Source organism: Acanthisitta chloris, unplaced genomic scaffold, assembly GCF_000695815.1.
Source record: "Acanthisitta chloris isolate BGI_N310 unplaced genomic scaffold, ASM69581v1 scaffold23793, whole genome shotgun sequence".
NCBI lineage: Eukaryota > Metazoa > Chordata > Aves > Passeriformes > Acanthisittidae > Acanthisitta > Acanthisitta chloris.
Genome location: NW_008665780.1, coordinates 87,554 through 101,099, shown reverse-complemented (window position 1 = coordinate 101,099; position 13,546 = coordinate 87,554). Strand labels below are relative to the sequence as shown.

The following is a 13,546-nucleotide window of genomic DNA, read 5'->3' as shown; positions in this document are numbered from 1 at the left end:
CTGATTTTGCAAAGTATGCTCTTGGAAAGCAGCTCTGCCTTTCATCTTTTGGTGCTTTTCCAGTATTACCCCCTTTAGGGATATAAGCTTTATGCTGTGAGGAGCCTCCATCTCAGCTGTTTCAGTGGCATAGAGGAAATATGGCCTATAGAGAGCTCTTTGTAGCACTCCCTTGCTTTTATAAGGTAGTCCTGTACTTAGACCTATGAAAGTATGTGAAATTCAGCCCAGTGGCTTTTGCCAGTGTTAAAGAAAGTAATTCAGTTTTGCCCTTGGTGATGCCCTTGGTGAACTACTCAGACCAAAAGGCTTGGACAGTTTTGTTTTTCCTGATCTGGTTCCTATTCCTTGTTCCAAAGGCCTGCTATAAGCTCTGAGGACCTCCTTCAGCACAGCACTTCTCAGAAGTTATGCAACACAGGGATCAAGTACAGCAGCAGTAATGACTGGCAATTGTTCACTGCTGATGCAACAGCACTGTAATAGTGATCCATGGAGAAGGCAATAGCTGAGGAGTGGGTTTGGTTTTTGGTAGGAGTCAATTTGCAGGACTATTTTCCAGCTTCTCATTTTGCACAAAGTATCTCTGCTGTGTGGTCAGCTGCATGGCTTAAATCTCCTTGTTAGGCCCAATCTTAGTTCAATGGATGAAGTTTGTAACACAGAACAGCAAAACATGGTCCTTCTTGAAATAAATTACGGGTGCACTTTAGAGGATTTTGCAGGTTAAATGCAACTCAACTCAGTGGGATTGTGACCCTGCTTTCCAAATTGCCAAATCCTCCTCCACTTACAAACTCCTCACCAGAAAACTCTTTTTGCCTTTTCAATACATAGGATCCATAATAAAGCAGAAGAGAACAAAAAAAAGAAATACCAGAACTACAGGAAGAAGTGCCCTGTCTTGTGAGTTCCTTAATTACTCAGTGAAGTAATCATGCAGAAGAACACACTGCAGCTGATCCTCGTAAGAGAGCTTCGTAAAGATCTTGGTAAAGATCCTGATCCTGGTAAAGAGCTTCAAAAACCTTTTTTCTCTAATGTACCTAACTTACTTTTAAGTACCTGTCTCTAAGTTAATATTTAGCCTTCTGTAATGATACTAAAATTGTGGCACGTAGTGCCATGGTCTAGTAACCATGGTAGGGTTGGACTCGGTGATCTTTGAGGTCTCTTCCAACCAGGTTGATTCTATGATTCTATGATTCTAAAAGTGCAGGTAGCCACAGCAGTAAGAAAGAGAATCCCAAACTGACTTCTTCCTATCATCGACCAGCCAAGTTCACAGTATCTTTTCAGGCCTAAATGATCCATTAGGCACAGCCTCTAGGATTGGGTACTGGTAACCAAATCTATGAAGGAAACTGTGTTGTGAAACTGTCTCCCAGTGGTGACCACCCACATTTCACATTTATGACAGCAGCTTCACAAACACTGTGCTCCTCTGTGTATGGCATCCCACGAGACTGAACTCACTGCCTCTTCTCTCACTGAATCTGCTCCATGCCAACTGATTTCACAACTTAAAACCATCTTGAAAGCAAAAAACAGCAGAACTTGAAAATGAGTTAATGGGCTTTGAGTTATTTTCTTTCATTAAAAGACAGAGGGAAAGGACCAGAGAGGTGAAAGAAAGAATTACTTCTTCTATGGGAGGGTCCAAGCTACTATAATAGTGACATATGATAGTGCCTAACTTGAAAGCAGTCAACAGACTTGGGAAAATGAGTAGGCTGCTTGGTTAGTGCATTCCCCATGCTCATTCTCAATCTCTTGCTGAGGGAATACATCTTGCTTCTGTTGCTTTTTTTCTTGTTGGTCCTGTGCTGTCTGTGCTTGTGTTCTCAAAGCCTGCCTTAGAAGGGATGGAGATTGTTATGAAAAAAATTGCTCACATAGCACAGAGAGTAATGCTGTGCATTATTCGAACTGAAATAATTAGCCAACTTAGCAAGGCCTAATTACCTGCAGAAATGGCCAAATCAGATCTATGGCAGTCAGGTGTCCTTGGGCTGAGCCTGTGTTGACTGTACCTGTATTCAGCACTCCCATTTTTATCTCTGTCTGAAAAACTAAGAGAAGATTTGAAGCTCTCTGCATAAAGTCAGTAGTTTCAGAAAACTGATATCTATGCAGAAACCTATAGGAAAGTGTGACAAAAGACCTGTAGAAATTTAGGTAAATAGTGAGAACCAAAAAGTTCTAGAAGGAAAGGAAAATGGCAAGGGATATGCTGTTGGTCTTGGGTGCCTCTGATACCCTAAGAGAAGGTGTCAAAATGAATCAGAATAGGTGATAAATGAGGGAAAGGTGATCACCACTAGTTCCTATGTGCAGTCAGGTAGCTGTGATGGAGTCATGCTCTCTGATGTGTCGTAACTCTTCAGCTTTTAGTGGAGGAGGACCTAGGACAGCAAGCCTTAGAAGCAGCTGGTCTCTGTAGCTATCCCTCTACACACAGGAGAGCACTTCCCAACAAGTCTTCTGCCCTGTGCTTCTTCTGGTTCTGTTCAATAACAGAGATCTGCTTTAAACATCTGCAGGCTACCACCTAAAAATTATCAGTGTCCTTATTGATGGGAGCAAAAGGAAAAGGCTAAGACTGGGAGACTGAATTCTCCTTGCTGTACTAACTGCTTTATAGACAACCTGAGCAAAGCCTTCTTAAGCCCTTGTCATCAATGTGCTGCTGCAATCTTATAGCTGTAATTTTCACAAGACCCTCTGCTGAGGAAATACAGGCAGCATGAACAGAAAGACCTCCTTGGTCTCCTGGGGATGCAAGGGTCACAGGCCAGAACATGAGAGGACACAGATTATGCACTGCTTTTTGCATTAGAGCACCTATGTCTCAATGGCATCCAGGCTGAGCTGCTCTTCCAGGACACTAAACAACAGAGCTTTATGTAGATTCAGCCAGCAGTATACTGAGGCATGCATTAATTCACTCTCATATTTAAAACTAAGGAAGAATATGAAAACTTGTGCATGTGCACATACATGTGTCTGACAGGGAGAAAGACATTCAGAGGTCAAAACAGAATTCTGCCCCAAATTAAACATTTAAATCAGCTTTCCAAGAACACATAATCCTCCTCAATGTCAATACTAATAAAGCCCTGCACTGTCTGATGCAGGAAATGATAATTTGCCCAAAGGTACAAAAGTAGTATCATCTGACTGTCAAAATGTACGGCGATAATGACTGAGATCTGGACTTACAGGCTTTCAATTCATGCTAGTTATGTACCCCTGATTAAGGAATTTTGCCTAGTGTTGCCCCAGCATCTCCTGACATGATGCTTTTTCTGACAAAATGGAGCAGTAACAGAAGTATTGAGGTGCTATATTTGTAAGAATGTGAAGGAGGAAAAGAAACATAACATAGCTTGTATCAAACAATAATGTCAATGCTATTCCATGCAGGTACCAATAAAATAAAATATTGTTGTTATATTGCAATGCCACATGGTCAGTCAGACAATTCAGTTCTTGAATTAATTTTGTGATAAAATAAGTCTTATTGCCTTCTGTAACTAAAAGTTTACAATAGGAGAGAAGAAAAAAATTTCCTTGGTGATTATTAAGACCGTAGATTTGATGCTTTCTGAGAAAAAAAAACGGATCCTTTTCAAATCCAACTGGGAAAAAATAATGACTTGTAATTATTCTCATTATTATGCACTTTCATGTAGATTTGGTATTAAAAAAAATAGAATTATTTTTTCGGTAACATAGCTTTTAAAGACCACAGTTAGAAACTTGATAGAGATGGACAGGCTCTGAAGAGTAAAGATGACAGCAAGCAGGCTAAATATTCAGAGGGGGCTTCCCTACATGTACATGAATGGAAAAATTTCACAAAACAAATCCAACTACCCTTGCTCCATCCACACTATGTTTGATCCCAGAAATCATAGTGCCAGCTTCTGTTAAGTAGGGACTGTGCACTCACAGACTTGAGGAAGGGCAGGAAGTACATTAGTGCCTCTCTTACTCTTACTGGCTGCAAAGTTAAAGAAGACAACTAAGGTAGCCTACAAACAAAGGATGAATTGAGCTAAGAATGCCGTATCTTATTTAGGAGGGACAAGAGGGGGTAGCAGGCTGATTTGGAAGTCTGACATTGTTCAAAACTTATATTTTCATTTAACCTGCTCTTCACAGCACTTCTCAAGGCCAAAATGTTGTAACTACTTTTGAAGGATCGGGTGTACAAAGGGAGACTTTCAACGTCGTATCCTCCGAACAATCTCCCTCATACTTCAGGGTTTAATGTACTGTTAAGAGTCAATACAGTTTCTCTAAGACAACTATGGAAAGCAAAATAAAACAAATGCAGCAAAGGCTCCACAGCCACATGCAAAACATCTCACTTAATCAGCTAATTAAGGCACTGGATCACTTACAAGTAAGTATCTGGTCTGTCAAAACAACTCTAGTGACTAAGGCCCCTGTGTAGCCATCAGAGCAAATCAGACATTGCAGGATGATTTCCTAGTACTAAGCTAGTATCCTTTTAACTCTCAGCTGCTGCCAAAATAACCCTTTGAGGGCTCCAACAGATGTGGTGCCCACAGGTAGCCAGGGAAGTTATCCTGTACAGGCTAGATGAGTTACGAGGCCAGAATCAAAATAAGCAGAAGTGTGACACTCAAGCTCAGCAAATGGGGACTAGAAACCAGGACACACATAAAGGATGCACCTTCCCAGGCCCATCTGTGTGTGCAAGTGACTGAGCATGGCTGAAGAACCCAGCTTTTCTGCTGGCTATGCAGTTTGAGCTAATTGTATTTTTTGCCTTTAAATCTTATTCCAAATTAGGCTGAATTAGAAGAGGAAAAAACCCCAAAATGCAAAACATAAAGTCTACCAAACACAAAGTACAGTGTCTACCAAATAGAGCGGTAAAATTCCCAAAACATGACTTGGATTATTGCTCTAGCCCAGACAAGATAATTTCCTCCAGGATGCTTTTCTTCTGTTTGCCTGAACAGCAATTCAGCATATGGTGTTCTAAGCTATATTCTTCCACTGCGAAATGAGGTACGGAAGCTCCGTTACCACCCAGATGATGGGAACTGCATAAGGAAATCAGAAACTAAACAAATAGATGAAAATCAAACAAACATTTCTTAAGTGGATAAGTAGGACATGCTGCTAGTGGGACAGAATACAATAGGGAAATTAACTTGGCTTAGCTAATTTTGGCTGCAAATTGTGAAGTGTTCATAAGGGGGAGAAATAAGTAAACAGTTTTAGATTGGTGCTTGGGACTAATGTTTATAGATTTTTACCTCAGAATGCCAGTGAAGATAAAAACAGGGTATAGTTGGCTTAAGTAACATGAAATAAGTCTTAGTGATCCTGATGAGAATGAAGATGGAATGAAGATAGTGCACGAATGAGTGGTGGAAGTGTCTGGAGTGCTCCTGCTTTGCTGAAGCATTTAGGTTTTAATCCTATTTTGTTAATGCCAGAAGATGAAATAAAGGCTAATGTTACAGTATCTACATTCTAGTAATGTGCGCCTGTCTTGAGTATGCAAATATTATAAAGCATTTTCCCTCATTTAGTAGCAATTACTTCTAGATTGGCAGCTATACTGGCTTTATTTTTTGGGCAATGAGACAGAATAAACTTATATTGTTAAGAAAAACAAAGAGATGCACATCATTCTGGGAAAAAGATAAGGCTTGTGAATTATATTAAATTAAGATTATTTTCTTCATTATGGGTGCTTTGATGCATGGTAAACAACTTAGAAAAAATAATCTAGGTGTAGCCTCCAACATAGGAATGGTGTAAATTGAAAACAGGTATACCTGCTCTTCTAATTCTAACACTAGTATTTAAACAAAAGGCATCTCAACAGAATCCCCACTGAAAGCATGATTTACTTATAGAGATAGGATTCTAAATGTATTATAAACAATAGGGAAAGCAGGATATACTGTTTATGCTCTTTTTAAGCTTTTCTAAGCTACAACTTGACATTTTCTAGGTTTTTTTGGGGGGTTATTACTGATGAAACATTACCTTGCTGTTCTATCAGTGAAAATAATTGAATATGATTTACAGAATTATTTATTCTTACATACTTATATTGTTGAAAGCATTTTATTTTTGTTAAAATTATACCAGAATCAAAGCTGCTAAGATCTTTTGCAAGTGAAATGAAGTTATAAGAGACAGAATGCAACAATTTTCTGAACTCTTTAGGTAGGATGAAACATTACCTTGCTGTTCTATCAGTGAAAATAATTGAATATGATTTACAGAATTATTTATTCTTACATACTTATATTGTTGAAAGCATTTTATTTTTGTTAAAATTATACCAGAATCAAAGCTGCTAAGATCTTTTGCAAGTGAAATGAAGTTATAAGAGACAGAATGCAACAATTTTCTGAACTCTTTAGGTAGCAATAATTCATGTAGCAGCAGGAATAGGAATCATTATGCAGTACAAGCTGTTTCTCTCTGTAGATTCTAAGTAAAGTCCAGGAAATGTCACAAAGCATTTAATGTCTTCATGGAAGCTCTCTACAGTAGGACTTCACTGTCTCATGAAATTGCTTTAATGTCTGCCAAGTTCATGGATTCTCTCTTCCCCAACATATTTACAGGTGGACCCTAGTTTTGAAAAGGTCTTGATGAGTACCAAAGAGGTCAGTACAAGTGCATTTTCAGATTAGGGGTCTAGGCAGGTTTTAGAAATGTCATGGAAATTATTTCAGTTCATCTGAATTTTGGATAATTAGGAGCCAAGGAACTGGGATTCCCATTTACCCTTGCTATATGGTACAATATATGATCACATGTTCAAGACAGATGCCATGACAGGAAAATGAGCATGCATCAGTACTACTCCACATTCATCAAAACTTATAATGGCTGATGTAGGATAAAACAAGAGACCAAAAGGAAAGACTTTGTGTAATTATTGTAAGAATAGTGTAATAAAATCCTTGCTCCTGAAAGTTTAAATTGTTTCAACAACGTGTAGTAAACATATTTGGTTATACAAAGCAAAAGCACAACTAAATTACCAAATTTACACAAAGTCAGATATCTGGAAGGGGATCTTTTAAAAAAAAACTTTATTTGAGAAAGGAAGAGACTTATATCAGAAGGCAAAAAAAGGGAACATACAAACAGAATATATTTACAACACAAAACAAGAGATCACCTCTAAGGGTGTAAATTATAATAAATACAGTAGATTTAAAATGTAAGAGACAATAATCAATTAGAAATGTGGTTGTTTAAACCCAGTTTTCCTTTTCACTGGTTCCAGGTAGTTTCTCTTATTTTAATTTTATCCAAATTTGAAAGATTCTGAAATTAAAGTCCACTAGTGTATTAGGGTTTCTCACCTGAATGACATTATAAAAATATCTTTTGTCTTTTGTGAATACATGTCTTTGAAGTGATGTTGTACAAAAGTCTTCTCCATTGCAAGTTTCTCCCCAATTAAAATGTATTTTAAAAGATGCACTATCCCTTTTTGATAAGGTTGATGTTAGATTTCAATGAAAATTAAAAATACACAGAATGGGAAACATATAGTTTAATTTTTGCATTATTCACTTTTTGAATGTGAATGTGATTTTTTTCATCCAAGATGGAGAAAAATTTCTCTTCAAACACGAAGTACACATAAAAATCACCTGTTTTTCTCAATTAATAAATCTTTTCTATCTATTGAGGCCTTTCATGTTAACAGCAACTATTTAGTCATTTGTTTGGAGACCTTCTAGGAAAAAGGATAATGTATCTTTAGAAGTTGCAACATTTTAGAAGAGATTTAATAATATTAGAGCATAATGTAAACAACACATGCTAATAACATATTTTAGAACAATTTCTACATTTGGCAAAACAGCTATCTCTTTTGAAACAGGATACTGCACCTTAAAATACCTCATCTTTAGAAATATAAATATTTTTAATAGAAAAAAAACCTGACAAGGATTCCAGGTTAGTTTGGGATTATCCATATTAAAGGGGATCTTAATACAATGAATCTTTAACTAGCTTAACTAAAGTAAACCTATAAAACAAGGTAAACATATCAAAAGGGAATATGAAGGAAATGTTTCACTGGAAAGCTTCCTTAACAATTTCCCTACTCGCTTTGTTATTTTCTTTGACAATAAATCAATTCATAGAGTGCCTTTAAAAACAGAGGGAGCGCTGCCCCGTCCCCCCCGCCCCGCATTCCTCAGCACATGAATCACTTGGGCTTCCTGTTTCCATAAGGCATTTCCTGCCCCCCCTCCCAAAATCACTTTTCTGCAGGAGAACAGCGGGGACCTGACAAAGTATCAGCTTAAACAAACAGGGCCTTGCACTGCACCCAGCCTTGCTCTGCCTGATTGTACAGGGGATGGAATGGGACGCCAGCTCAGGGCTGCACACACACTCTGCACCCTATAGCTCTGGGGAGACACTCCCCAACAAGCTGAACTTGCCTTTTGCCAAGGTGGTATTTTATGCACAGTTGTTATTTTAGGATTTGTCCATGACACCCTGGCAGCAAAGGTTATGTGATATTGTATGATTAGTCTTCATTTTAAAAAAACCAAACAAGTGATTTGATAGCAGATGATAACAATAACAGTTCTGTGCTTTTCCTGCAATATCCTAATAACTGGTTGGAACCTAATGCTGCATTTTGCTTCTCACCAGTAATTGCATCTGCTGCATTTAAGGATGTCTCTGGGGACAGTATAATCAAATAAGACAGAATGAAAAATTAACTAAGCAGTGCAAAAAGAAAACAATGCCATTTTAAAACAGTGCCTTGCCTTGCTTCTTTATAACCACCTTGTACTTTTCTCTAAATAAAACTTTATACACCAGCCTGGGACCACTGATATAGCAGTCAGTACCTGTCTACTGGGAAAAAAATACCCTAACGTTAACAGTGTTCAAGACTACAGTATGATACAATATATACAGACAGCTGAAAGCAAATGTCAGAGAATTCAATGTCAGAGCAGAAGAATGTTTCATCAATCAGGTCTGGAAACTAATTCCAGCAATTGCTGATCTCAACAAGCTAGGTGATACGAGTACTCATTCACTAAAACTAAGCGATGTAAGGTAATTTTGGGCTAATACAAAGTCTATCAGCTATTACGCAAAGATTTACGTAGAATAATTGACTGCAACAGGTATTTTATCAATTAGTGGCCATAAGGATGAGCTTCACTATGTTTCCAAGCGTACATACAACACTTCTGCCTTTGTTAGATTCTTTGAACAGTAAATCAGGATTTGCTAGGTCAGTGAGTCAAAACACAATTGCTTATCAAAGCCTAGAAAATGCATGTGATGTTCAGATAATAACCTTAATTACAAATCCTGGAGCTAAATCTTTGCCTATTACCTGTTGCATAAAAGCAGCTTGCTCCCCAGATTCCATTTGCTGGGTTTGAACATCCTCATCACTGTCCAATGGCTCCTCTTTGACTTTCACAGCCCCCACCTGCTGTCCTATTCTGTCATCCACACCAGCACTGCTGCTCTCAGCCCTAATGCTGGCACCGCTGGCGGGTGCTCGCTCTTCCTGCATTGAATGATCTCCATTAAGCTCTTCTTCAGCTTCCTCCAGATGACTATCAGGCTGCTTGAGCTGCTCAATGGACTTCGAGAGCATCTGGAAAGAGAAGAGGAGAACAATTACTGACTCCTTTCACTGATGCCAAACACCAAGAGGTACTAGATTTGCATGGGCAAAACTAAAGCTTCGTCAGCAAACCCATGCAGCTATGCACTGCCAAAATAGTGAAGTAGTGCAAAAAAAAAAAGAAAAGTCCCAAAGCAAAAGGTCACTTATTATTCTGCAGTGGAAAATACCACGTTTACAGAGTGTTATACAGTAATAATAAACTAAAACCAAGACAGAATAATGAAAACATTACACATCTGTTAGATTGCTACAGCTGGTAATCAAGAGAAATTAGTCTTCCTTCATATCCTTCAAACATGAAGGCAGAAACACCATCTTACAGCTCATTTTCCACAACATAAAATAAAAAAGGAACAGTAAGTTACAAGAAAGTTAGTAATCTGGTTAATGTTTTATAAGCAAATTAGGGAATGTTCACACGAAGTTCTCTATCCATTAAAGCTTGAAGGCACTGAAAGCCAACAAGGGAATGGCCACAAAGAACTGGTGTCACTCCCCTATCCTGTGGCACAAAGATACTACAAGCACATCTGTCCATGACTGGAGAGACTCCAGCTCTTTTGGTGCATCATACAGGTATCCCAGTTTCAACAATAATGATGTTAACACAGCTACTGAGACAATACTGGTTTTACACCATGAACTGCTATTGCAAAGCTCTGCTGAGGTGCCTGGTGCCTGATCGTTGCAATTACATGCAGTTTATATTCTACTATTTAAGACAAAGCCAATGTATTCCAAAATCATCCAAATGTAGTCCAAAAGCCCATACTGGAAAAAGTCCCTGCTTTTTTGAAAGAAGCATAAATCAGACATGTGAGTAAGCATTTCCAGGGTCATGAGTAATTATAATTTACTCAACTGGCCCACTTGATTTCAAGTAAATACTGTTTTGTATTACCAAAGTCAAATATCCCAAGTGGGAAAAAATCTTTTACCATTATTGTTACATACTTCTTCCTATCTGCCTCCCCACAACTATCAAGTCTTTTAGGCTGAGTTTTAGCTAGTGTTATATACTGAGCTACTCTATGGCTTCAGTATATCTATTTTTGTCACAAACCATGGACCATCCAGCTTCATTCAGCTTGCTAATGAATACAGAAAAATGCCACTGTAGTGCAGGGTAGGGTTGTCATGTGAACTAAGATCAAGAAGCTATAGCTGGATTCAGGAACTCCCACAAAGTCAACAAGAAGAGCTCCAGATGAGGTTGATGTTCTGATGCATATGCCTCACATCAGTGGAGAAACAAATTCCAAAGAGAAAGCATACAGGCTACTGTCACAGCAAACCTTTGTTTTGGGGAATAAGTAATGGGAGTTAAATGGCTTACTAAAAAGAAAGAAACAAAAAAATCCTTCTGCTTTACTGTAGTAACTGGCAAACCACAATACATGTATCCTGCATGCTGCAGGTGGCATGCCCTAAACTGGGCAATCCTTACTACTGCAACTAAGGAAGGGTCTCCTTTTATTAAGCAGCATCTGAGAAATTTCTCAGATCAAACCCATAAATCTTTTTCAGTTGTTTCTCAGGGGATGATGCTGACCAAGAAGGCAGTGAAGCTAACTATATGTAATCAGCTCAGGTACACTCCTCTCTGTCGCTCAGTGAAACACCTGTGGGTGAGCCCTTTCCACTCCTCAAGCAAGAAGAGAAAGTCAGGTAAGGCTGCCTGGCTGGCTGCTAGCAACAAACACAAGCTGAAACATCTGTGTGACAGATAATTGTAAACAGCTATGAGAGTCACTGAGGCTGATCCATCTGTAAACCATTCCATGTGCCAGTTACTTGACACCAGGTGGGTTATTCTGGAGGGGAAGCCAAGAGAAAATGAGTGCATGTCCACAGCAAAGTTAAGACACATATTTAGCTCATTACTGCTCTCCTTTCTTTTATGCTGTTTCACTTTTATGTCAGGCTCTTTCTTCTTCACACTGCTGTATGGGCACAGATCTGCTGCTGAGCTTTCTGAGGCAACACATGATGGACTGCAGTGTAGAATCTATACATGGATCACCTTCAAACACTTTTTGCATGCAATCACTGGAGTGAACAAACACATGTAAGGGGGCTGCAGAGACTCAGAGTGGTATTTGTGTGCATTTCAAGTTGCACTATTCCTGCTTTGGGGCCTGCTCCCATGCCATGGAATTCAGCAGGTTATTTGCTCCAGACTTTAGTGACAGGAGGAGATAAACACATTATATTTTCTAAAACTCTGTGAAATTAAAGTCTTTATATATTTACACAGTAGATTTTAGAAAGTGCATTTATATTATCATCTTTACTGAAAAATTTTATGAAAATCAATCTGTACACTGTGACTTAAGTAAGCCTCACTCAAGGGGCTATGAGCCACTATAGTCAAGTCCTCTCATGATAAATATGAGTGGATGGCACGGCGGGGCATGACCCAAAACCTGAAAATCACCTCTACTGCTCAGACTGATAAGCCACAGCTGACTGCTTTCTCTGTATCAGCACCATGCTTTCATATTTGGTGAAGAGTTTTTTAAAGACATCTTGGCCCCATCCTATTCCAGTAATTACGTTAGTAGCATTACCAAGAGACTGGTCAGTTCTCCTAAATCAGAAACATCTTATTCTATATTATATCTCCTGGTAGTACCATGGAAAAGTATGTATCTGAGACATGTGAATACAGCAGTTTAGAGTCAGCATTTCTATCTTCTCTCTCTGTTTAAGATGGATTACACAGCAGAAAATGAGTCCTGAATTAAACACTGCTCAGGTCCTTTCACTTCTGCTTACTCTTAGTGTTTAACTCTTTCACTTTAAATCTCTACTTACCACCTACCATCTGTAGGTACATGCAGGGCTTTCTCCTCATTTTAATGCATATTTTTATTTTTAAAAAGTGATTGCTTAATCTGAGCTTTATTAAGATTACATTTAAAAATGATAACAAAACCACCAATAAATTCAGACATATTGGTTATCTTTAACCAGTACACTTTATTGTTCTCATTATTCCAACTAAAGAAGTTGCTAAAATAAATGGTTTCATGCTAATGTAACCTATAAGTTTTTTTGCTTTTATTTTCAGGAAATTAAACTATAAGGGATATGCATGAGCCAAAGTAAATAGTGGCAGCAGGAGAGGAAGCATTTACAGATACCAACTCCATTGTAGAACTGCAAGAGTCCAACCAAAAAAACAGACATCAAACACAATCTAACCTCCTTGCTTGCACAGAAAAAAATGGAAGACTTAAGTATAAAAAAGCTGGACACTGCAACAAACCGTTTTATAGGTCCTTCAGTCACAGCCCCTGCCCTTGTTTCTCCTTTGAAATGATAAGCTCTTGTAAAATGCAGTGTTTTAAATCAAATATCTTTACAAAGAGACAAAACACGAAATCCTGCAACAGCCACCCCATATGTTTCCATTAATTGCTCCTTTTAAATACATGGCAGTTATTTCTAACAACTCATGCATATACTTACAGACACACGTTTTCCTCTTCTCCCCTATGGCAATCAGATTACTTTGCCCAGCTATGCATGTTGTTAGCTGTACTGAAAACAACTTGGCACCTGCTTACTGTTGTCTTTGTTATTCATGAAGTACAACATTTCTAAGGGATATATTTATCTTTCAAAATCATTCTTCTGCATCATGGCTTAAACATTAGTTCTCAATAAAGATGAAAATGCTCTGGGCATTTTCCAGTTCCAAACACAGCCAACTATTGCTTTAGTTTTCTCCAAATAATCCCCTACTATAAGCAGCACTTGAAAGAGTATCTCTCACCTTCAGAAGATGCTAGTCAGATGTGTAAGCTGCCAAGCCAAAACCTCAGTGTAACATGTTTAATG

General features: G+C 38.3%; 1 protein-coding gene across 6 annotated transcripts in view; it reads right to left on the bottom strand.

Annotated features, from left to right (window-relative positions):
- The window catches only part of HDAC9 (histone deacetylase 9), a 182,694-nt gene that overhangs the window by 81,872 nt on the left and 87,276 nt on the right, over window positions 1–13,546 (bottom strand). For 4 of the 6 annotated variants that reach the window (XM_009071888.1, XM_009071889.1, XM_009071887.1 and 1 more), the window contains one exon: window positions 8,643–9,667. In XM_009071888.1, coding sequence (XP_009070136.1) covers window positions 9,347–9,667 — 321 coding nt within the window. In that variant the 3' untranslated portion in view covers window positions 8,643–9,346. Of the gene's footprint in view, window positions 1–7,088; window positions 9,668–13,546 lie in introns of those variants that run through there. The other 2 variants (XM_009071883.1, XM_009071884.1) reach the window with 2 other exon arrangements.